Source organism: Pelobates fuscus, chromosome 12 (genome assembly GCF_036172605.1).
Source record: "Pelobates fuscus isolate aPelFus1 chromosome 12, aPelFus1.pri, whole genome shotgun sequence".
Taxonomy (NCBI): Eukaryota; Metazoa; Chordata; class Amphibia; order Anura; family Pelobatidae; genus Pelobates; species Pelobates fuscus.
In genome coordinates, this window is record NC_086328.1 from 46213293 (window position 1) to 46239552 (window position 26260).

At 46.8% G+C, this 26260-nt stretch overlaps 1 protein-coding gene across 2 annotated transcripts in view; it reads right to left on the minus strand.

The window, feature by feature from the left end:
* TENT4B (terminal nucleotidyltransferase 4B) overlaps positions 1 to 25698 on the minus strand; it is a 63685-nt gene extending 37987 nt beyond the window's left edge. For both annotated transcript variants that reach the window (XM_063438498.1, XM_063438497.1), the window contains exon 1: positions 24964 to 25698. In XM_063438498.1, the coding sequence (XP_063294568.1) occupies positions 24964 to 25445 (482 nt within the window). In that variant the 5' untranslated portion in view covers positions 25446 to 25698. The remainder of the gene's footprint in view (positions 1 to 24963) is intronic.
* Between the last annotated feature and the right edge of the window lie 562 nt (positions 25699 to 26260).

Consider the following 26260-nt stretch of genomic DNA (forward strand, 5'->3'; position numbering starts at 1 on the left):
CGGAGGAGGAGATCTCTCCGCCCAGCGCTGGAAAAAGGTAAGATTTAACCCCTTTCCCCTTTCCAGAGCCGGGCGGGAGGGGGTCCCTGAGGGTGGGGGCACCCTCAGGGCACTCTAGTGCCAGGAAAACGAGTATGCTTTCCTGGCACTAGAGTGGTCCTTTAAGAGGTTTACGATCTACAGTTGCCATGAAAGCCTGATGTACACCAGTTTTTTGTTTGTCTTGTGTTTTATGTTACTAGGAGGTAGGTACATATTACTTCTGCCGAAAACACTGGCAAGAAAAAATATAAAAAAAAGTTTGCTTTCAAATAGTAACTACCTTTATCAGGTTAACAATGGCAACATCTGTATTCAGTTTTTTAAGTTTTTTAAAAGCATCTCATGTCCATCTGGCAAAAAAGGGGGAAACCGTTTTAATCTCGTCCCCAATAATAGTGTACAGGTACATAGTGATTTTGGTAAATATTTGCACTTCATGTACGATACAAGATAATACACCCAGCTGCTACCAAAAGCATACTATGTGCACCATCTCCCAACCGATCAGGAGAGATAAATGGTACAGCGCTATGGAATCTGATGGCGCTGTATAAATATCTCCTGCTAACATAAACCACTTAAACTGCAAAGGAATTGGAGGTCCTTCTTCCACAGTGACCATTTGTATTCACTCTAGTTTCTGTGACGTAGAGCAGGAGATCTGCTGTAGGAAGTTCTCCTAATCTTCCTTGTCACCTAAAGTGACACTATGCATCACAATAACTTGAATTCAAGCTGTTACAGTGCCTGCAATCTCCCAATGTCATGATGCAATCACTTTGGTTACACAACACCCTATTCCATACCACCAATAGTGGTCAGTGATCAGTTGTAAGATCTAGCTCACACTCAGCTTATTATTGCCTGCTCATTGCATTTATTTATTTTTCAAAATAGGTTGCCAGTAATTTGCTGAGACTGTCAGCCAACGCTCTCAGCAGCCTTTTAACAAGTTTTTTTTTTTTTTTATAAATCTGTTTTATTAGTATGATACGAGGTCAGGGGTTCAAGTGTACAGGCTTATTCGTGAGCGAGGACTCGCAGGTCCTAATTGCTCGAAACTTGAAAAAGTATTATACAAAATAAGTGAATTGTTAACATGCAGAATTATACATGACATATACATATTCGGCAAGTAAGACGTAGTGTTATAAACAGCGTTCAACATATAATGACACCATCCTAATGCGCCACATAACAGAGCGGACAGCTAGAAGTCACCTTTGTGTATTGCGCTACTTATCTGAAGTGTACCCTACTAGTTGTGGTGGGGTACGTGAGGCATGGTGATTGGCGTCGCTATAGCGAGGTGCAGTCCAGGTCGGGTATAGCTAGATATCATGGGTCTTCGTGTGGCTATGAGGCACTGTGTCACCCGCTTGTAGGGGTATGTGCGTGCGTTAGCGGTCATGCGGACCGCCGCTATTCTACCAAACACCACATCGCCACTCAAGTCAATTGTGTATGAGACCCTAAACCCTCAACCAATTCCGTGAGAGGCAGTGTGAGGCAAACCCAATGTCCACCTGGCCGAAACGCCCGGCCCCTACATTAATAGAAATGTGTCACCACATCTAGCGTGTATTATAGTCATGTGTTTGTAACAGTTGAGGATCCTAGAGAAGAATCGAGAATATATAGATGGAGAGAGAAAAGGAATTGAGAGAGAGAGTAGAATAGGATAGGATAGGAGAGTTGCTCCCAAGTTCAGTTATAGACGGTTCAGGGAGGATATGGAGGGTAGGGGTGGTCATATCCCGCTGGGCCAGGTGTCCCTTTTTTCCAACTCTCAATGGCCATTAGATATGAATGCAAACCATGGTTGCCATTGCTCCGCATGTCTGTCCCCCCTACCAAGCAACGAGGCCCGAGTGGCTTCCGCTCCCTGAATCTCCTCCACCCTACGAATCCATTCTTCCTTCTTGGGAATCTCTGTCTTCTTCCAGTATAGGGGGATCAATGCTTTGGCCGCATTGAGGAGATGGCGCAGGATCGATTTTTTGTATCCAGCAATTGACAGCGTCGAAATATGTAGGAGGACTAGCGCCGCCGTCCATTCCGCCGTCGCTCCCAAGATTTCGACGATCGCATCCCTGACCATGTCCCAGAATGGGACTATAAGGTGACAGTCCCACCAAATGTGTACGATCGTGCCCCTTTCCTCAAGACACCTCCAGCATGTCGGGGGCGTCGTTGGAAAAATCCTATGGAGTAATATGGGTGTCCGGTACCATAGGGCCAGTAGTTTATAGTTCGTTTCCTGGTATTGAGTGCAGACGGAGCTTTTGTGCTGCCAGAGCAGCGCAGTTTCCCATTGCTGGGATGTAAAGGCAGTACTTAACAAAGTCTCCCATTGCCTGCGGAAGACATTATTCTCTGTCAGGTGTCCCACCACCAGGTGTTGGTAGAGGGTGGATATAGGTTTTCCCAGCGATGAGCCCCTTCCGCAGTGCAGTTCAAACCAGGTGAGGTCTCTGTGTAGTTTCTCCTTGTTGCGTACATTATTGTAGTAGTGCTGTACCTGCATATAACGTAGTGTGAGCAGAGGTGTCCGTGGCGATTGTCCTAGTAGGGAGTCCAGGGATTTCAGGGCGCCATTACGCAGGACTGTGGATATGGGAACATGGGTGCGGCTCTCTGCAAAGGGCCATGCGCTTGGTGGGATGCCCCCGCCTATCGCCGGGTTATGGATGATGGGGATTAAGGGACTAGGTGTGGGCGAGACATGCGGTTGTTCTCTCGCGTGTTTCCAGCTGATGAGCGTTTGTGTTATGATGCCTACCGAGTTCCCCTTGTCAACTGCCATAGGTCTTCCCGCCCAGATGGCGTATTTCAGTTGTGCCTCCTGCCCATCTTTAGTCAGTGTCACCCACTGTTTCTGGTGCGTGGTTGCATGCCATTCCAGGATGCGCTGGAGGGTCGTGGCCTGGTGGTACTTTTTAAAATCTGGCAATGCCAGTCCTCCACGGCATCGAGGTAAGCAAAGTAGATCGTGGCGGAGCCGCGGTCTCTCGCCTTTCCAGACATAGCGGAGAGTTGCCGATCTCAGTGTGGAGAAGAAATGTGGAGGAATGGCCCAGGGTAGAGTTTGAAATGCATACAGGAGCCTGGGTAGAACATTCATTTTAAGGACAGCGATTCGTCCAAACCATGAAACGTGTGGGTATGCCCATCTTTCCAGGTCCGCCAGGATCGTCTTCAAGAGTGGAGGGAAGTTTAGAGGGTATAGGTCGCTCGGGTCCGACGTGAGCCATATCCCAAGATATTTCATTTTACTGGGACACCAGCGGAAGGGGAACAGGGTATCCAAGGCCCAATATTCAGCTTCCGGAATGGTAATATTAAGTACTTCGCATTTGGACAGGTTAAGTTTGAAACCTGATATTTTGCCGAATCGCTCAAGCGCGGCCATCAGGCAGGGCATGGTGACGCGAGGTGAGGAAATGAAGAACAAAAGGTCATCCGCATATGCGGCCACTTTATGTTCCACCCCTCGCCACGAGTATCCCCTAACGTCAGGATGTTGTCGAATAGTTTGAAGTAGGGGTTCTAAGGACATGGCAAAGAGCAGGGGCGACAGCGGGCATCCCTGCCTTGTGCCGTTGGAGATTGCAAAATCCGCCGTTAGCGCCCCGTTCACACGAACCGCGGCCCGCGGATTGTGGTACAGCGCCCGTATCCATGTGAGGAACCCCTGTCCCAACCCCATAGCGCCAAGGGTGGTAAGCATGTATGGCCATTTCACCCTGTCAAACGCCTTCTCAGCGTCGGTGGAGAGGAGGAGGAGAGGTTGTCCCTGCGTGCGTGCTCTATGTTGAATTGCGAATGCCCTCAGGGTGCTATCTCTTGCCTCTCGGCCGGGGATGAATCCTGTCTGATCCATATGTATGAGTGCCGGTAGAACAGATCTGAGTCTTGTTGCAAGTGCCTTAGTAAATAGCTTAGCATCCACATTTAGAAGGGAGATTGGGCGATAATTGCTACACATCGTGGGGTCTTTTCCCGGTTTCGGCAGGACAGTGATAATAGCAGCCTGGGATTCCGTTCCGAAGGTCTCCCCTGTAGCTATCGCATTCAGAGCTTTCGTGAACCAAGGTAACAGTATGGTCGAGAATGCTTTATAGTACCCCACGGAAAATCCGTCTGGGCCCGGTGCCTTGCCCGTCTTGGTCGATTTCAAGGCCGTTTTTAATTCCTCCTCGGTGATCAGCCCGTCCAGCGTCTCTGCTGTATCGGGATCGATCGTCCTCTCCACCGACTCCCGCAAGTAGTTCCGCGTCAGGATGCCTTCGTCAAGTGCAGCAACATCGTCGTCTGTCGCGTGTATATTGTAAAGTGAGTGATAGTATTTCTTAAATTCCTCAGCTATCTCAGCCGGGAAGATCGTGGAGGTGCCCGAAGAGAGGCGTAGGCTGCGAACCTGTGAGCGGGGGGCATTCCCCTTCAGGAGATGAGCTAGGTATTTCCCCCCCTTGTTGGCGTGAGTATAGAAGAACCCCCGATTGCGTTGTAGGGAATTGAGATAACGTTTTGTGAGAAGATCCTTCAGTTGTCGTCTGGCCTGCATGAGTTTCCCATATGTCTCCATTAGGTGAGAGTGTTTGTGTTGCTGTTCTAGAGCTGAGATTGATTTGTATAGATCCGCCATTTCGAGTGCAGCTGCTTTCTTTTTGTGGGACGCTATTCGGATGAGTGTGCCTCTAATAACGCTTTTATGTGCCTCCCAAATCGACACTGGAGAGGTTTCCGGCACGTCGTTTTCTTGGAAATACTGTTCCAAAGCTTGGGCAACTTGGGTCCGTGTCCCAGGATCGAGTAGAAGGGCTTCATTCAGCCTCCACGACCACGACGAGGGCCGATAGAGAGGAGATTCAAGGTCCACTGTGACCGCGTTGTGATCTGACCACGTGGCTGGATCTATGGTAGCGGAGATGAGCCTCTGTAGACCCAGTTGGCGAATAAAAACATAATCGATGCGGGAGTACCGATCATGCAACGCCGAATAATAGGTGTAGTCTTTGGTGGAGGGGTGAAGGGCCCTCCAGCAGTCTACCAGACCCATATCTCCCAGCGACCGTTTCATAGAACGCAAGTGTAGATGGGAGATACTGCTATGTCCCGTGGAGGTGTCCATGATGGGGTCCAGGGATGCGTTGAGATCCCCCCCCAGGATGAGCGCACCCTCCGAGAAGTTGTTTAGTTTATTCAGCATTCCTCTGAGGAACTGAGCTTGTCGGGCATTAGGTACGTAGGCCGTGGCAAACGTGTACATCATGCCCGAGATCGTCCCCTTCAGAAAAAGATAGCGTCCCTGTGAATCAAGCTGACTGTCCAGCTTCTGGAAGTCCAGGTGCGCTGCTATTAGGATGGCCACCCCTGCTTTCCGCGATGTTGGATGATCGCAGAAATAATTGATCGGGAAATGTTTGTTATGTAATCTGGGAGCTGCCCCAGTTCGGAAGTGCGTTTCCTGTAGCAACGCCACCGAGATATGATTCTTTTTTAATTCTCGAAGTAGATGGGTCCGTCGCTCAGGTATGTTCAGGCCTCTGCAGTTAATAGTGCGGACAGACAAGGGAGCAGGGCGATAAGCACCAGGCTCCGCACACCCCTTTCCGGGATCCATTATAATGAAGTATACCCTCCCGTCACCTTAGGTGGGCAAATCCAGGGGGGGGGTCACAACCGCCCTAGCGCGGGTCAAGGAGAGGCCCAGAGGGACAGACCACCCCGGGTGCAGGGCAGGAGGGGGTAGGTCAGAGGAGGGAGAGACTCAAGAACGAGGAGTGAAGATTAGAGAAGAGAAGTAAATGCCCGTGGTAACGGGTGTTACAGCTGAGACAGAAGGCGTCTCAGAAGATCCACCCCCTTATGGGGGGTGACTCGTGCTACGGTCGGAGGCACAGGGAGTCCGTACCGGCAGCTAGGCCAGGTATCAGGAGGCCCCAGGTTCCGCCGTGTAGGGTAAGCACGAGTGCGTGTTGGGATGTGCGGTTCGGCACCAGACAAGAGTGTTAGAGTATGTATGGGATTGGGATGGTCCCCACACCCCAACCCCTGACAGTGTGTTACGTGAAGTACAAATTAGCGCGATCTGTAAAAAATTTTTTCGTATGCGTGAATAATAGAACAGCCATAAGGGCATAACCGTAGCCCATGGATGATAATAATACAATAATTCAATAATTCAAAAGCCAGTAACTATGTAATTTAAGCGGTGTTAATAACAAAGCGCCACAACTTTTGTCCTGCATCCCTACCAGGTGAGGCCCCAAATAGCCACAGAGGTCTAGCCTGCCCCGTGTCATATGCATAGTCGTCGTCGGGGGACCCGGTGTCCAAGGTGGGGGGGGGGGGGGGGGAGGAGATTCAATATTGTGACATAATACCGTGATCATTACTGGAGCCCCATTACTATGAGTGTTACTAAAGATACTATACCGTGAGTATGACTAGAGACACAGTACTGTGAACTTTACTGGAGACACAATGCTGGGATTAGTACTGTAGACACATTACTGTGTGTATTACTGGAGGCACAATACTGTGGTTATTACTGGAGACACATTACTGTGAACATCACTGGAGACACAATACTGTGAGTATTACCGGAGACACATTACTGTGAGTATTACTGGAGACACGTTACTGTGAGCATTACTAGAGACACAATACCGTGAGTGCTACGGACAATACAGTGACACAGTTGTGTGAGTGTTACAGAAGGCACAATACTATGAGAATTGCTGGATATACATTACTATGAGCATTACTGGAGACACAATACTGTGAGCATTATTGGAGACATAATACTGTGAGCATTACAGGAGACACAATACTGTGAGTATTACTGGAGACACATTACTGTGAGCATTACTAGAGACATAATACCGTGAGTGCTACAGACAATACAGTGACACAGTACCGTGTGCATTACTGGCTATACGCTGCTGTGTTACTGAAGACACATTACCGTGAGTGTTACTTGAGACATAGTACTGTGAGCATTACTGGAGACACAATACTGTGAGTATTACTGGAGATACATTACTGTGAACATTACTGGAGACACAAAACTGTGAGTGTTACATAAGGTACAATGTTTTGAGCAATATTGGAGACACATTACTATGAGCATTATTGGAGATACAATCCTGTGAGCATTACTGGAGACTCAATACTGTGAGTATTAGTGAAGGTACATTACTGTGAGCATTACTGGAGACACAATACTGTGAACAGTACAAAGAAGATAGTGATACAGTACCGTGAGCTTTACTGGCTATACACTGCTGTATTACTGAAGACACATTACCGTGAGTATTACTGGAGACACAGTACTGTGGGCATTACCGGAGACATGTTACTGTGAGCATTGCTGGAGATACAATACTGCGAGTATTACTGGGGACACTGTACTGAGTATGTTACTGGAGACTCAACCTTGTGAAAGCTATTGGAGACAGAGCACTGTGAGTGTCATTGAAGATACAATACCGTGAGTACCATTGGTGACAGTATTCAAAGTGTCGCTGGATATACAACGCTGTGAGTACCGCTAGATACATGGTACTGTGAGCATAATAAGAAACAATAACGATATAAAAGGGTGGGTGGAAAGTAGTGAGACCCATGTGCAAGCACGCCCGTGTAGGGGGCACTCCAGCCCTAGTTACAAAATGTAAAAATAGAAAGTACAGTGCGCAATAGATGGTAAGCTGATACTGCGGTAGCTGGGGGAGGGGGGGGGGGGGAATATACAGGGAATATTTATTGATTTTTATTTTTTATATATATATTTATTTTTTTTTCCTCCTTTTTTGCATATTTTTTTTTTTTTTTTTTTTTGCTTTATTTATTTATAGGAGGGGGGGGAAGGGGGGGGGGGGGAGACATGCATATTCTGGCGTATCCTTTATCGCTCTGAATAATATATCCTAAGTCTTGCTTACAGTGTGAATTTTTATAGAGGGGTCGTTTATTTATTATTGTTTTCCTTCCCTTTCTCTATCTTTTCTCTGTATTCCTCTTTTTATTTATTTATTTTTATACGTATTGTATGTGGCTTGTATTTTTTATTCCTGACGTTTGATACCTTTGTCTAGGCGGGGGAGAGGAAAAAGAGGTGGGGGGGGGGGAGGGGGGGCAAACAAGAGCATATGGGGGAGTGGTGAGACCCAATCACAGAGTAAAACACATCGTAGGCATAAGTCCCCACATCAACCATGCCTGCAATTATAGTCCAATGCATGCCGCCCCAAGACCCCCTCCCAAAACCCCCAGCGTCCAGAAGTGCAGTCCTGCGATTCCAGGATCCAGTTGCCCCCACGTTGACACTGTCTTGGCAGGGGGCAAGGGGTACAATACAGGCATAAGGATTACTGCATAGGGACGGTGCCCCGGAACCCCCAGTACCCACACCCCCCCAAACAAATAGAGTGTAACCACATCAGCCCTGTGATGATACCTTTGGCCCAGGAGGCTCCAATGTCACACGGGGGGGGGGGGGGGGGGGGGGGGGTGGTGCGGACCCAGCTCGGTAGGCGCAAGGGGTGACCCAGGTAGGGGAGGACAGTACTTACTCAGCTTGGTCCCCGGAGCCCTGTCGACGACGCTGGTATGGACGACCCATTGGAGATCCGCCTCCGCGTCTGCGGGGAGCACCCCTCTGCCTAGGTTCCTGCCCTTGAGGGCCTAGGATCCAATTCATGACCGGAGTAGGTGGTAGATTAAGCTCTTGTAGGAACCGTGGAACGTCCTCAGGCCATCTAGCCGATATCCAGGTATTGTGGTGGCGTGCCATCAATGCAAAAGGAAATCCCCACTTGTAGGTGATGTTGTTTGCGCGGAGCATTGTTGTCACCGGCCGGAGCGCCCTCCTTGCTTCCAGAGTGAGTGGAGAAAGATCATTATATAGGGATATAGGAGTACCGTGGAAGAGCCATGTGGGCTGTGTCCTAGCCTTTTTCATGATCATGTCCTTAACAGGGAAGGATTGGAGGCAACAGATCATATCTCTTGGGCCATCATCCGCTGCCCGTGGTCGTAATGCTCTATGTGCACGTTCAAAAGCAAACGTTTGAGGAGCTTCTGCGCCCAGTATGCTCGTGAAGAGCTCCGTGAGTAGGTCTTGGGGATTCTCCCTCCCTTCAGTCTCCGGGATCCCCCGGATCCTGATATTGTGCCTCCGGCCCCTATTATCCAAATCCTCCAAGTGCCGTCGCATGTGGAGGATTAAGTCTCCCTGTCTGGAGACAGCAAGGTCGGTAGCCGCGTGCTGTGCAGCCTGTGAGGCAGTAGAGTGTTCCAAGGCCTGTATACGGCCTGCCTGCTCTCCCACTTCCGACCGCAGCCCAGCCATCTCAGCTCTCATGGCGTCTTGGATCGTGGTGGTGAGGGTGAGGAGATCAGCCTTAGTAGCCATGGCAGCCATGGCAGCTGCCATGGTCCTCAGTTCGCTGCTGATCCGGTCCAAGGCTGGGGAGTCGCCACTTGCCATCGAGGTAGGTAACCGCGTGGTCGGGCTTGGGCCCGGGTTCTCAGTCTCACCCGGTGGTTCACGAGGCGGCTGCAGAAAACCATCCATCGGCCCCTGCTGTGGGTTTGAGTGCGGGTTCTTGGGGGTCTGTGGGTTATCTGTGCGGCGGCTACGGCCCATTTGTGTTCTATTGCGTATGGGAGATCGCTTCATAGGGGTGAGGTGTAGCGGAGCTCAGACTCTAAGCAGCCATCTTAGTCGGTGTCGAAGCCACGCCCCCAGCCTTTTAACAAGTTCATTTAAATGATTACGCCAAACATCATGACCACTTTTGCTTTTTGAAGTGGTCATGGTGGCAGAAGACTAAATGGGCAGTGTTTCAGCTTGATACTGCACATCCATCCAGATATTTTTAATTGTGTGCTGGGGCAAGGTGCATTCCCAGGACAACTTGCGCAGCCCAGAATCCTGTTCCGGGCTGCATAAAGTAGATTTTGTGCATTATTTTATTTTTATTTTTTTAACCCCTTAAGGACCAAACTTCTGGAATAAAAGGGAATCATGACATGTCACACATGTCATGTGTCCTTAAGGGGTCTGACATCAGCCCGCACTACACTCTGGCAACAGACGCAACTACTCTTACCTTGCAGGTGGAGTCTGCAAGCAGCTCCTAAGCAGGAGCTTACATTAGCTCACCTGTGCACAGCCCTGCAATTTTATGGCAAGACAGGAGGCTTCATATTTGCTTTATCTTTCTTTACTGAACCTCCCAGCAAAAAAGAAATAGTTAATAGTGTAAAACAATTCAACCAGAGTGTACAACAGTATTATATGATGTCATGAAGCTCCTCCCAATTCCTCTTTCTTTGCCGCTTGCCTCCCAGGTGAGTCTACTCCAATTATATTGCTATATGGTTTATGCCTTTAATACAATATTTGAATAATTGTTCTTATTATAGTTTTTCTAACAACATACATTCATCTCTCACTTTAAATAAACTTTTCTCTGGTAAACCCAGCATTTATGGTCATTTCATGTTTTCAACACATTTATTCCATCAAGATTCCACACAACATGTATATTACACATGTATTTTCCAAGATAATTTTCTAAGTTTTTATTTATATTGATATTCCTTTAATCGTCGGATGCTTCCGCTATTTTCTTCTTATACCATTTGTTTTTATGATTTTATTTAGTGGCCGCGGTTTCCCCCCACAATTCTAGGAGACCGCGGCTCAATTCTATCACATATTCCTGTCAGTGCCGCGGACTCAAATTCCCAGGAGTCCGCGGCTCAGTTTCACGCCCTTTCGGCTCCCCGCCCTCCCGCGTCTGTATCTTACCAGACGCGCTTCCTCCCGCCCTTTTGTTGGCAGCAGCCATTTTAAATCGCAGTCTTCTTCTATTCTCTGTGCGCTCGCTCCCTCTATCGTCGGATCCGGTAAGTACATTATTTCTTTGTTGTTTTTAGCACTTTTAAAGTGCTAACACCCTTTTTTCAATTACTCATTTCGCCCATCTGTTTTTCTTGACCTTTTTACTTTGTTACTCTGTTCATGAGTGCTCGCTGTGGGTGACCCCTACCCCTCTACCCATTCCTTACAATCAATCTATAACAGGTGTCTTAACAGTACTATTACAGAGGGTGAACCCCACTCCTACAAATAAAGTAACTTAAAGTGATACCACACTTATTTATATTATAAGACATAACCATCTGTCTAATTAAATTTAGTGGTGAACCCCACTTGCTGTTATTGTAGTAATACAACCCACTTGTGTATTTTAGTGGTAACCCCACTAATTATTATTGTGCCGCCCTTTACATATTAACTACGCAAATAACTTGGGTGACCCCCAATTTATAAGAATTTTATACCAGATTTGTTCTAAACACTTAACTATTGGTCAGACCACTCTAAAGACCCACCATGTCTGATAATACTGAGCCAGCAATCTCACAAGAACTTAGAGCTTGGCTGGTCTCAACCATTGCCGAATCCATCCCCAAGGCGTTGGCAGCCTTCCATGACAAGACTTCTACCGAAGTCAATCCTACCGCACACTTGCTTTCTGATTCCGAGGATTCTCAGCCCTCGGATCAGGAGACCACACGCAAGCGCCTTTGGAAAGGGGATAGTAGGTCTGCAGGCAAGGGTAAGGCTCCTGCCAAGTCCCTGAAATTGTCTGTTTCTCACCCCGCCCACGTTATCTCCGATCCCTTAGAGGGTTCTACATCCCACACGGGTGACAGGGTTGAAGATTATTATCTTGGCTATTCTGATGAGGACCCCTCGGCGAATGCGCTAGGGGATACCCCATCGGAATTTGTCAAGGAGACTTTCATTATACCAAAGGACACTGATGCTAAAGTATCTATGCAGAAGGAACCTGACTCAGACATCCTTCTGGATGCTTCGGGTGTCCCCTTGTTTGACCCCAGGGTCATCAGGCATCCACGGTCGGCCGAATGGGCCCCACCGGACCATATTGCTAGCTTCTGCAAGATGTGGTTACGTAAGCCACTTGATAAAGAAATCAGGGCGAAACTCAGAGCCGAGTGCCCTCGACCAACCATTCCAAACAAGGTGGCTCTCACACCAGAGTTTGACCCATTATTTGTGACCTTCCTCACCAAGACGAGGAAAGATCCCCGCAAGGCAATTGAGCAGGGCCTCAAGACAACCCAGGATAAACTCCTGGACATCGCTGGCCCAATCATTCAAATTTTCATTCTAGCTGACGAAGCCATAACTTGTGGGGAGTTTGACCCCAATACAGTCAGAGAATGGGCCCAGAGAGCCTTATGTTTCCTGGGCAATGCAAATGTGGCTATATCCACTGAGAGGCGCAGGGCGGCACTATAAAAGCTAGATGCTAAACTAGCCGATCTGAGCTCCCAAGAACTGGGACCAGAAGCCAATGGATTTCTAGTTGGAGACTCGTTTATGAAGAATCTCTCTAAACATGTAGCGTTTTTCACTACCCTAAATAAGGCCCAATACTCCTTGTTTTTCGTTCCCAGTCAAGTCATTTTTCTGGGAGAGCTGGACGTTTTCGAGGCCGAACAAACAGCAGAGTTGCCTTCACAGGCTACAGGCCTCACCCTTCAGAGAATTATTGGCACTCGGGACAACCCCGACCCTACCACAGTTATTCACAAATAGAGGATCTATCCAGGGACGTGGATCTGCCTCCTTACGCGAACGAACTGCTCCAGGTAAACTCTGGCAGGACGAAATCTGGCAGTTCACATGCCTCCCGTTCGGTCTTTGCTCCGCACCATGGTGTTTCACGAAACTGATGAAACCAGTGATGGCGTTACTCCGATCTCAGGGGATTCGGTCCATTATATATTTGGACGAATATCTCCCGGGCACGGACAACCTAGTCGCAGACTGGTTCTCTCGCCATTAGAGGGATGTAAGCGACTGGCAATTGGACCCCCTCTTGTTTCATCAAATTCTTTGTCTTCGCGGGCCCCTCACACTGGACCCGTTTGCATCGCGACTGAATCGCCAGACCGAAGCCTTTATCAGCTGGCTCCCAGATCCCCAATCCCGGGCAGTCGATGACAGGAGCTTATGCGTTCCCGCCTTTCTCCATGATCCAACGCACCCTTTACCGGGTCAAAGCCCTAGTAGTGAAAATAGTCATTGTCACTCCGTTATGGAGAGCCCAGACTTGGTTTCCAACCCTGTTAGAAATGTCTGTGAATTGTCCAATTTTACTGCCTTGATCCCCCGACATCCTCAGGAATCCAGCAGGGCACTGTCACCCTATCGCCCTCCAAGGGCGGCTCCAGCTTGTAGCTTGGACCGTTTCAGGGGATCCTGGAATGTCTCGGGACTTTCGGAGACAGCTTAGGCGCTCCTATGGGATTCCTGGGCACCAGGCACTAGACGAGCTTACCTCGCTGCATGGCGAACATGGGTCAGCTGGTGTTTGGAAAGGGATACCGGTCCCTTTTCAGCTCCTCTGACTATAATTCTAAATTTCCTGTCTACATTTGATCAGGGCAAGTCCTATAGATCGATTAATGTTTTTAGATCAGCTATGTCTGCGGCCCACAACCCTATTGACAAAGCATCAATAGGAAAACACCCTTCAGTTTGTAGACTGTTACGTGGGATGTCGCTCAGGTTTTTTCCCTCTTAGAATCTCTCTAATGAGAACTTGACGTTCCGCCAACTCTCTGCCAAACTAGCCTTACTCCTATGTCTAGTATCCTTCCGTAGGGTCTCCGACATTCAAGCATTCGATTTCCACGCTATAGCTTTCTCGCCAGAAGGCGTTACATTTCGCATCACTAGGCGAACAAAGGCTAATTCTTCCACTGTATTCTACCCTTACTTTCCGAATAGACAGTCACTCTGTGTGGCGCTCTGCTTAAGGCACTATATAGCTGCCACAACCACTCTGCGTCCCCCTACAGGACCCCTTCTCGTGTCCTATGTCAAACCACACAAACCAGTGTCCGCTCCCACAGTCGCACGGTGGATCAGATGGATACTAGCCCAAGCAAACATTGACTCCTCCTTTGGTGCGCATTCAGTCAGAGGAGCAGCCGCATCCTCAGCCTTTCGTGCGGGTAGCTCCCTCTCAGACATTTTGTCGTCGGCAGATTGGACCAGGGAGTCTACTTTTTGTACATTCTACTTCAAACCTATTCCACATGCTGCATCTTCTATCATATAGGAGCGTTAAAACAGCAAATATGAAGCCTCCTGTCTTGCCATAAAATTAGGGATTATTCTAGCCCTAGTGACTGAATAATCTAAATTTTATTAACGACAGGAGGCGAATATTTTCCCACCCTTGTCTTCAGTATCATTTCTACCCGCCCTGAGGTAAGTTACTATATATTCTCTCCTAGTCGATATGTCTCAGACACATTCACACATCATCTGTCATAGGTTTACACTACAACACTAACCAGGAGTTTGATACACTTCACATCATTTACATGAAATGCATTGAAAAGATTTGTTACTTCCTAGTAAGCATGCCATAAACTTGCACTCAACTAGTATGAGAACCTATACTCTCATGGTTTTTGTCCTCTACTTCCCTTTAGTGTGAAGAATCCTAACGCTTTTAATATATGGCTCCACCAATCCCGTTCAAGGTTTACATGGTTGACTACATCAGGACCTCGACTTAGTCCACAGTTATAGTTATGGTTTACATGGTTGATACTCAGATATCGTTGGCTACAGCAGGAAAGAGGAATTGGGAGGAGCTTCATGACATCATATAATACTGTTGTACACTGATTGGTTGAATTGTTTTACACTACTGTTAACTATTTATTTGCTGCTGGGAGGTTCAGTAAAGAAAGAAAGCAAGCAAATATTCGCCTCCTGTCGTTAATAAAATTTAGATTAGGGGGCGGGGCCGGACCGCCGAGCTGAGCGGTCGCAGGACAGCTCAGCTCCTGCCAAAAATGTCCTGCTAAGCCTTAAAAGTGTACCTTTGGAGTGGACAAATGACCACCAACTGCGACCCTCACTATCCACGGGCTACCGGAGCTGAGGTGAGGCTTGCTCCAGTGTGTTAGTCCCTCAGATGTGGGGTCCCTGTGGCATCAGGCGAGACCTTACATGGCGGTGAGTGGAGTGGACGGCCGCCACTCCACTATCCTGCCCATTGGAGCCCGCAAACCCGAGGAAAACCGGCGGATCCGGTCCTAATCCCCCCCCCTCTGGACCGGGGGGGTGATCCCGGTACCCACCAAGCGGCATCACAGCCACGCGAAGAAACACCGCCGCACCGACAGACAGGCTTAGGGCCTAGATCAAAGATGGCGGTGGCCATGTGCGCGGGAGCCAAGCCGCAGTGCCTGACAGCGGACTGTAGACACCATCGGGCTTGATCTTCAAAGCGACTAGCACCAGCAGCTCATCCCCACACAGCAGCCACTAACAAGCAACAGCGGCACTGGAGAAGTCTCTGCAGCATCCATGTTCCGCGATGCCAAGGCCCCATGGGACTTTTCAGTATGTGCCTTGCCAGAGCAGACTGAAGGGATTACTGCGTGCAAGCATGGATACTGCATTTTCCGGTTAACTTTGGATCCTCACTGTTCCGTACTGACCGGAGAGGTCTGGATCAGATATTTACTGGCACTTCCTCCACCTGCAGCTATTCTCACAGAGTGAATGCATGTCAGGAAATGCTGACAGATAAACAGCATAAGTAATCTTGCTTATGTGCACGCCTCAGCTTTAAGGTCTACTCATATTCAGATACCACTACACTGCCACAGCGAACCGGCAAAGGTGAGCGACAATGCCGATCAGCACAAGGCACTGCCAGGACCCCAAGATACCCACCAGGAGACCCTACAACCCTCTCTGCCGCTCCTCTCCTCTACACACCCAGAACGTGGAGCAAGCAGCTCCAGCAACTGGCACAGGACTATACTTTGCCCACACGTGGCATCGGCTGACTGGCACTATGGGAGAGAGGCCCACCCTAAGGTTACCTGGGACACCGGCTATCCACCTCTGCCTGAACATTTACTCTCGAGACCCACTCACCCTAGACATACACTAGCCAGCCTACAACCTAAACATACCATAACACACAATGTGCAGGCTGTACCTTAGTGCCACCGGTTACTATGCTCGGCAATGAAGTTTACCCGATGTCTTTGAGCTAAACAACACTAGTTCGACCATGCTATAATATCTAAAACTCACTATGTTAACAATTTAAGCTTGAACTAAACTGTATTTCTGATGTTTGAACCCTATAACTAGACTAAGCTTGTTTCCCTTAAATCGCATGTTTCTTAAAGTGTACCAAGCATAGAGCAACATCGCATGTTAAGAAGCCTAACTTATAACAACTTGCATACTTATAACAATGATCACACATACTCACCTATTAGACCTATCTACCTATAAAAATGTGCAGCTCAATCTTGTCATGACAATGTTTGCGTTGATGAACCTGTGACTGCTGTCGTGGCATAACAGGCATGTTTGTAACCCATATTGCACAACAAAAATAAAGAATTACAAAAAAAAAAAATTTAGATTAGATTATTCAGTCACTAGGGCTAGAATAATCCCTAATTCACAGCTAACTCATTGGCAAGTGAGCCAAGCCCTTTGGTACCAGCTTAGCTCCGATAGAGAGATTTTAGATTTATTGGGCTGTCTATGCAAATATACAGCCAGAGTAACAATAATATTGCCATTTCATCTCCTATTCTACTCACATTTTACATTAAGGCTTAACACATTTGCTTAGAATCTAGGAGCAAGCTAGAAAAGTTAGGAGCCAGAGAAATCACCACATATACGATTCTTAACCCCTTAAGGACACATGACATGTGTGACATGTCATGATTCCCTTTTATTCCAGAAGTTTGGTCCTTAAGGGGTTAAAGGGACACTATAGTCACCAGAACCACTACAGCTTAATGTAGCTGTTCTAAAGTCTATATCCTGTCCCTGAATGCTTTTCAATGTAAACAGTCTTTTCAGACAAAAGGCAGTGTTTACATTGCTGCCTGGTGACACCGCTAGCGACAGTCACTGAGACTGCCTCTAGATGTGCTGCCTGGGTCAGCGAATCACATTGCAGTATCTACGTTAATGTTCCCTATAGGGATGCATTGGTTCAATGCATCTCTACGATAAGTTAAATTGACGCATTTTGTCATGCATGCGCAATAGTTTCCCAATGCTTTCCTATGGAGAAGCATTGAATTGGCTGAGATCGTCAAGATTAACCCCTTAAGGACCAAACTTCTGGAATAAAAGGTAATCATGACATGTCATGTGTCCTTAAGGGGTTAATGAGCTCAGCCACAGCATCACCAGCACGGCGTGAAAAAAATGGTAAATAAATACACCTTTCCCATGTGATTGGAGGGAACACACATCCACAGACATACAGACACTCACAAATAATTACTTTTTTATTTTAATGTAAATCCATCCAGTCTCCATACCTTTGGAGAGCTGGAGTGGGTTGGCTTTCCCTGGGGTCCAGTGGGACTGCTGTCATCTCCCTCCTGGCCTCAATAAGTCAGCCGCCCCATCCCTTAGCAAGCCTGGCCACCCCTCCATCCCTCAGTCAGCCACCTGCACCCCCTAACCTTAGCTCTCAATGAGCTGACAACCTCTCTCCCTTACAAGGGAGATAAGGGAATGAGATAAATGCTAAAAAGTAAGGGTGTGTCAAAGAAAACAAGGATCTTGCAGATCGATACTTGAGAGTAATGCCAGATAACTAAAGAAGGTGATCAAATGTATTAAACAGGAGAAGCATTAGGTGCCACAGTTGCCTTATGCTGGAGCATAATATATACACCAAAAGTGCTTCATTAAGCTAAAGTTGTTTTGATGCCAATAGTATTCCTTTAACATCCCAAAAAAGAAAAATTCACAATTTTTATATGGAGCTCTTAACCAAATGTTTTTACAGGTCAACTGAACACTTAAAGCACCATAACCACTACATCCTGCTAGTTATAGTAGCAGGAGTGCCATGTCACCATCCCAGAGTAATTTGTTAAACTGTATTAGAATTTCTCTCAACCTAGAGAAAAGCAGCACAACCGCACAATTTAAACAAAGGTTGCAGTTTGGTGGTTTCACAATATGATCTACAATAACATTCTAGATTTTCTATCAAACACTAGAACAACCTATGCCCCTTGCATAAGTTATGATGCAAGGATCCATTGTTCCAGTCTATTACCAAGTTTAGAAACATGCATACCCATTGCAGCTATAAAAGCACTACCTCATTCAACTATATCACAAGAGGAGTTCTTGAATGGCATATGCCAGACAGCTTTGAAGGGGTCTATGTTGTGGCCATAACCATCTCAACAGGGTGTGGGAAGCCAGCAGGACCCAAAGAAGTTGTCAATCTACTACAAATGTATAGAGGGCACAAATGCACAATAACCACGACAGCAGAATGCTCCTTTAAAAAGAGACACTGTAAGGACCAGGGAAATAAAGACGAAGCCATAACAGAATTACAGAAGGCCTTGCATACAACAGAAATGCAACACAAAAAGAACCCAACACAGGACAAACTAGACAGAGTACGGAACATCAGACACACACATATCAACCGTTTAAGGAGACTGTTCTACGAAAAGTCCAATAAAATGGACATGTTACTAGCTAGGGCCCTCAGACCCAAACAAAGACACAAACATATCACGTCCATCATAAACGACCAGGGCAGAACCCCCACATCTCCACAGGATATTGACAAGGAATTCACCAATTTCTTACACCAACTATACAATCATTCCCCAGGGAAAGATGGGACAAACAGGGAACACGTGGAGGCAGTCGCAAAGTTCCTGGAGAGGGTAAACCTCCCGAGGCCCACCAAGGAAGAACGGACCAGGAGGCTCCAATAACAATTGAAGAAGTAGAAAAAGAGCAATAGGGATGATAGAGGGCAATAAGGACCTGGGACCGGACGGGTTCGATGGGGCATACCATAAAGCATTGCGGGAAGAATTGGCGCCACACATGACAGCTATGTATCAAGAGTGGATGGAGGGGGGACGGCCCAATGCAGAGCTGCCCACGGCTAACGTCATCCTAATCCCGAAGCCGGGGCGAGACAAAAACGAAGGTGACCAATTATCGCCCCATCTCCCTGATCAATAGACTCTAAAATCTACGCCAAAATCCTGGCCACCAGGCTGGGACATATACTACCCAGGCTGGTCCATGCAGACCAGGTGGGCTTCGTACCAACAAGACAATTGTACGAGAATATTAGACGGACAGTGGACCTAATCTCGTGGGCCGGAACGCCTTCTCTCGTCCTATCACTGGATGCAGAGAAGGCCTTCAACAGGATCCAATGGCATTATCTTTTTGCTCTACTACAACACATAGGCCTACCAGAAAACTACATCACAGCAGTTAGAGCATTATACACAAATCCACAGGCCCAAACAGCCTTTCCAGGGGCGACCCCGAAGCCATTCAAACTAAGCAATGGCACAAGGCAAGGCTGCCCGCTCTTGCCACTCCTCTTCATACTGGCCTTAGAGCCCCTACTATGCATGATCAAGGAACATCCAAACATAACAGGACTGACAATAGCATCAGAACAATATAAAGTGTCTGAGTATGCGGACGAAATTCTGCTCACCGATCTGGGAAAAATCCCTCCCGAATCGGATCCTACTGCTGGGGGAATTCACCCAGGTATCGGGTTATAAAATAAATCTAGAAAAGTCGGAGGCCATGCCGCTGGGGTTGACGGCACACAAAACTAAACCAACAACATATGAAATACTTGGGAGTCAGATTAACAGCTGATACAACGCAACTATATACGGAAAACTACACGCCAAGGATAAAAACACTAATAAAGGACCTAAAAAAATGGCATGAAAAAACGATCTCCTGGATCAGACAACTCCACGCTATTAAAATGAATGTATTGCCGAGGATGCTATTCCTTTTCCAGGCACTTCCAATAAAAGTCACAAAAGAAGATCTCCAATTCCTACAAAACCACAATAGATAAGTTTATATGGGCACACAAACGACACAGGATAGCCCGACACACTAACAACCAAAGGGACTGCCCAACCTTCACCTATACTACCTCTCGGCACAACTAGCCCAGATAATAGAGTGGCACTCACCCCCAGATACACGAAGGTGGGCAGACCTGGAATCTATAACAGACCACCCCCAGTACTGGATATGGGTACCAAAGGCAGGACCAAATATGGGACGCCAACACACAAATACGCACTAGTCAGAACGCCCTCACCCCGTATCTGAGAAACAGAGCATTTACGCCTGGCATGAGACTTTAAAGTGCTGGAATACAAAGGCCTGCAGAGGTACTACCACTTATACAACGGGGACACATTCAAGACATTTGAGGAGTTAAAACAAAATGCGCCACTACAAACAAGAGACCTCTTCAGATATATCCAATTACGGGACTTCGCTAAACACCCTGGAATAAGAGGCAGCCAGGGCCTGACTGACCTATAAGAAATTATGCATGACAGAATCAACATGTAAGGGCCTGATCACCGTGCTATACGCCTAACTTAGCACCCCAGACAGAGACACAGAGTCCCTCACCTACATTACCCAATGAGAAAAGGACCTACAACAAACACTGGAAGGGGAGGACTGGAGGGACATATGGGAAGCAGCAGCTAAAAAGTGTCCATATGCGTAACACTTCAGGAACAGGCATACAAGACCCTCCTGAGGTGGTACACCACCCCGGTCAAACTATATAGAATGGGAAAAACAAATCACAGACACATGCTGGAGGGGATGCGGAGAGAGGGGATCATACATCCACATGTAGTGGACATGCACCAAGGTAGTAAGACACTGGGCGGACAGAGACCTTAATGACGGCAGTACTAGAACGGCCAATAAATAAAGACCCATGGACATACCTTCTAGCCAAACCACAGGACAACCTGACGACAAGAGAACAGAAATTAGTTAACAAACTGACCTTAGCGGCCAGAAGAGCACTGACCCAACAATTGCTCAGCCCAGACACCCCTCCTATGCACAAAGTGATACATTAAATAGAAGACAACTATACAGCGCAGGTACGGAAGACTACGGCCACCTCTTCCAAGGTGTGGCAACCTTGGGAGGAATACCTAGATAGGACGGTACGGATACCATGAGGTAAACAAGTAAGCAGAGGCGGCATACATCAACTCACACACAAGATAGAAGCACCCGGTGTGTTTCTGTGGATCAACTTCAGCCAAGCGCATCCCTTTAGCTTTGCAGACAGCCACAACTAAGACTTTTGCACAACCCAATAGCCAATTTAAAATTAAAAACACACAGTTTAATTTTAATTATGGCTGCCCTGGCATAACCAGAGCGTACAATGCAAAGTAATTCCACATGGATATACAAGCATGTAAAAAACATTATGGAAGGAATACAACAAAATCATGTATGCTTTCATACAGAAAGTTTCTGCAAATGCCCAAGCGTGAATCAGTCTTGATACAGAAGTGCTGTGGAGGTAAAAAAGGTGTTCAGTAAACACCAAAGAATTGTGTTCTCGGTTGAATCGTGCCACAGAAGCGAAGGAAAGAACTTCCAAAAGAAACTCACTTTCAGAGAAGTTTCCACTCCATTTTCAGGACAGCAAGCTTTGGATTATGTAGGAACATAAATCGTACATGCCCTCTGTTACTAGACAGAAATAAGCTACAATGTACCTGTAGGCATAAATGAATAATAGCAACATCACCAATTCAATGATGTGCAGGGTATCTGCATTATTGAGAATTTGAATCGGCTTAAAGTTTAAAGGGACACTATAATTACCCAGACCACTTCAACTCAATGAAGTGGTCTGGGTGCCAGGTCCCCCAGGTTTTAACCCTGCCGATGCAAACATAGCAGTTTCAGAAAAACGGCTATATGTAAATTGCAGGGTTAAGCCAGCCTCTAGTGGCTGTCTTCCGGACAGCCACTAGAGGCGCATCTGCGACGCTGGAGTCATTTAAAGCCTCAATCACACAGAGCGTCCATAGGAAAGCATTAAAAAAGGCTTTCCTATGGACACTTTGAATGCGCGCGGCACAGAGGGAGCTGACGTCGGCGAGGGAGGAGAGGTCACCAGTGCCGAGGAAGCCCGGCACTGGAAAAAGGTAAGCTGCAGTTTTAACCTCTTCAGCGCCACGGGAGGGAGACTGAGGGTGGGGGCACCCTCAGGGCACTACAGTGTCAGCAAAACCACTTCGTTTTCCTGACACTATAGTTATCCTTTAAGAAGCCTTGTTATCTTGCTCAGTTACTAGTCGCACCTACCAGAACAGCAGGTCCAAACCAAATTTAAATTTAGAGGTGATCTTGCCAAGAATGTAACACTTTAAAGGAACACTATAGGGTCATGAATACAAACATTTATTCCTGACCCTATAGTGCAAACACCACCATTAAGGTGCAATATATATATATATATATATATTTTTTTTTTTTTATGGAGATAGGAGTTCCTTGGCAGTGATAAGTAGTCAAACAAATGGCAGAGCTTTGCCATCAACCTTTGCTCAATGGCACAAGTGACAGCTGTGGGATTAAGGTATCGATCTATGGTTGCTCTCGTGGCACCATCCATAGATTAAGTGTTGTACTGCTGCACAGGTGTGAAAGTACAGCACTGACGCAGCTCAAGAAAACATGCAAGACAAAAATGGCAGCAGCTCAAGTGGAACCAAATGCACATGTGTGGAGAGAACCGTGCGGATTAGGTCTTCTTTAGATCACTGATTCAATGCTTTCCTATGGGTGGGGGGAGTGGGGAGAGGATTTGTAGACACTGGACATCCTCATGCAAAGTGTGAGGACATCCAGCTGTGTTTTTACCATGTAAAAAAGCAGTAAGCGCCTATACTGGCTGTCTGGTAGAAAGCCACTAAAGCAGGGATAGGCAACCTTCGGCACTACATCTCCCATAATGCTGGCAAAGCATCATGGGACGTGTAGTCCAAAACATCTGGAGTGCCGAAGGTTGCCTATGTCTGCACTAGAGGCTGGCTAATCCTGCAATACTAACATTGTAATTTCTCTGCAACATTTTAGATTGCATAGTGAAAAGGGACAGTGCACTCAAACCACTTCTGTCTGGCTGCCTAAAGTGTCCATTTAACTTACCCTGAACTTTGCAGACAATGGACCCACACCAAATCTAAACTTTGGGTATGTTTGCAGCATATGCAAAGACGTGCAAAGAGTGACAGATCTCTTTTAACTGACCGTCCCAGCCGCTTGATTCTCCTCCCACTACATCGCGTCTTCGTCTTATACAATCAAATGCTGCTCAGACCGTCACTAGACAAGTTTCCGCCGATAAACTCCTATATCAATCACATGGTCTCAGAGAGACACCATCTGACTGGTGAAGGTTTACTAGGCATGCACACAAGCCTCCCAATGATTTTCTATGGTGAAGTACTATATTGTCGGAGATCTCTTTCAACGTCAGCCAAAGAGGAAGTACAGCAACACAGACAGACGTCATGATGGAGAAAAGGTAACAATTAGGGATTACCCGATATTTTGTCCCAAAGCCAAAAGCAAGTTAGTCATCAATTAGGCCAATTGCTAACGCCAATATTCTGTACATTTAAAGTTTTGAAAAAGCAACAAACGTCTACAAAAAAACTGAACATACTGACCAATGACACAGCTATCACTCTAAGGCAGACGTGTATGCTGGGATCAGTGAGATCCAAGCATGCACAGTTCTATTTCTGATAGGAGTGTGATTGCCATCAACTCTCAGTAAGCTCAATATATTACTTACTGTCTCACCTCCCTGTCTTCAGCTAAGCTCTACATGGAGGTGCTCATGGTGAGGGATGAGATGATGTAGGTCCTCTATTGACTGGCAGCTGGAGTTTACAGATGTGTAAGATAGCATGCGGTGACTGGGAGAAGCAAGTTATTAGTACCAACAGTAAACGAAGTAATAATTTTCAAAAATATGTTGATAATCTGCTCTAATAAAAACTGCCACAGCAGATCAGTCTATCCCCAACATAATGTATTTTATTTATATTTTTAGTTTTAAAAAAATAACATAGGATTTTTTTTTATTTTAAATATTGTGGGTTGGGGCTATAGGCCTAAACAGCTATCCAGGCACTATAGCATTTGGAATACAGATGTATTTCCAACGCTATAGTGTTCCTTTAAAAAAAAAAAAAAAAAGCTTTTTTTAATTTAGGGGGCCCCTGACTCTAAATATTAAGGAAAATATGGCATTAGGAATACACGTTTGTATATTTAAATCTAGTGTCCCTTAAAGGTTCCCTTCCTGCAATAGATTATATTAATGCCATGCCTCTTTAGGTGAAATTAATTGGCTGCGAAAACTAGCTAACGATCTCCACCAATTGACGCAATCCAAACAGGACCATACCAGATGTCACGAATGCTTTAGTGGTCTGGGATTAAACAACCCTGCATTTTATTAATTTATTTTTTTAACAGAATGTGTGATTGCTTCAGTTTAGATTTTTTTTATGGTTCTGCTATATAAAATTAAGCTAGTCATTAAGATATAAACTTAAAGTCACGAGACCAGAAGTAAAATATTAGTTGTACATTGTTCTATAGGTTTGACATAATGTGTAAAAAAGAATTCCAGCATATGCTGCTTAAAATTACATTAAAAAATAATTACATAATTACATTAAAAAATAACATTTAAATTACAACGGGCATCTTAGCTCTAGTAACCCATTGCCTACATACACATTACAAGCATTGCCGACATTCAGTCAGTGTCACACACATGTACCCGAACATAAGCTTTGAAAGAATACAGCAGACTTTCAGCCTTATAGTTTTCCCATAGTTCCATTTTAAAACACCACATTTGACCTAGAGTAAGAGCAAGATGTTACACAACTCACCCTATGACCTCGTCACTATAGTTCCTAGATTTCCAGGGGATCCCATTATATGAGCCACCAGCAACATTACTCCCAGCTGGACCTTGTAGCAGGCTGTAATTGAGTCCAAATGTGCTGGCCTTGTTGTCTCTTTTCCTCTTGTTTCGGTTATGATCCTGACCCTTCCTCCAACCCCCAGGACTGTGGCTCAGCAGTTGGTTGTTGTTGTTATTGGTGGTCTCCAGGGGTAGAAAGTCTCCTTGTTCACCCAGTGGCTGAGTGGCGGTGATGGAAAACGCCTGAGCTGGCCCATTGTCCCGATACATGGTGGCCTCGCACCCTGAGGAGCTATTGGATGATGATCCGCTGTGTGCGGGAGAAGCAGGGCTGTTCTGGTTGAAGTACAGGTTCCTCAGGCCTTGCGTGGTCTCCCAGATCTGCATCCACAGGCTGTTCGAGGGGCCAAGCTGCTCTGGCTGGAACCAGGCAATCCGAGGATCCATCAAATGGAGCCTAGGCCCCTTGTCCTACCTCCCCCTGGGCTGCCCAATGTGCAGCTGCCTGTTATTACCTCTGCAATACTAATGAACCCAACCTTGCCCCAATGCCACCAACACCTTTTGGTTTCAAACCCCAAACTCGGTCCAAATCCCTTTCCAACACCCCCAAATATAATACACAGGTGGTGGTGGACCCAAGGAATTTTTTTGGGGGTGACCCCCTTCTTTACTGCCTTTGCTTTAAACTAAGCAACCTTAAAAAGCAGACACCTAGTTACCTCTAGTGAATAAATTACCTCCCTTTATATTCCACTCCCAATTAAACGTCCCTTCTACCCCTCCCACACCCCTCTGTTCCCTTAACCCGATACCAACTCTCATTCACTGTGTGACTGCCTCCTGCTCAGTATACTGCCCCTTTAAATATGGATTAAAACTGATAGGACAGGCGACTGATCCCCATCCAAAACTCTGGCGACAGTTAACGCTGGCCCCCCAAGGAGTTACGGCCCGGCAACGTGTGGGGGTCCCATGCCCGCTTGATGAGGTCTGTCCCCTGTCACACCGGCCACAGTAATGGCGGTTCCTCCCTCTTCACTCCTAGTGCGCATGCGCCAGCCTCATTCGCAGGCCCGCCCACAAAATGGGCGTCACGTTAGTTGGCTCTTGCGCTTACGTTGGACGTGAGAGACGGCGACGTAAGCGGCTAACCAATAGGGTTGCTCAAACGAAGCTATGGGCTAGGGGGGAAGGAGATTGTGACGTCAAGTGAGGGCAAGCACAGTTTGTCTTCATTTTTTTTTGACAGCAATAAAAAA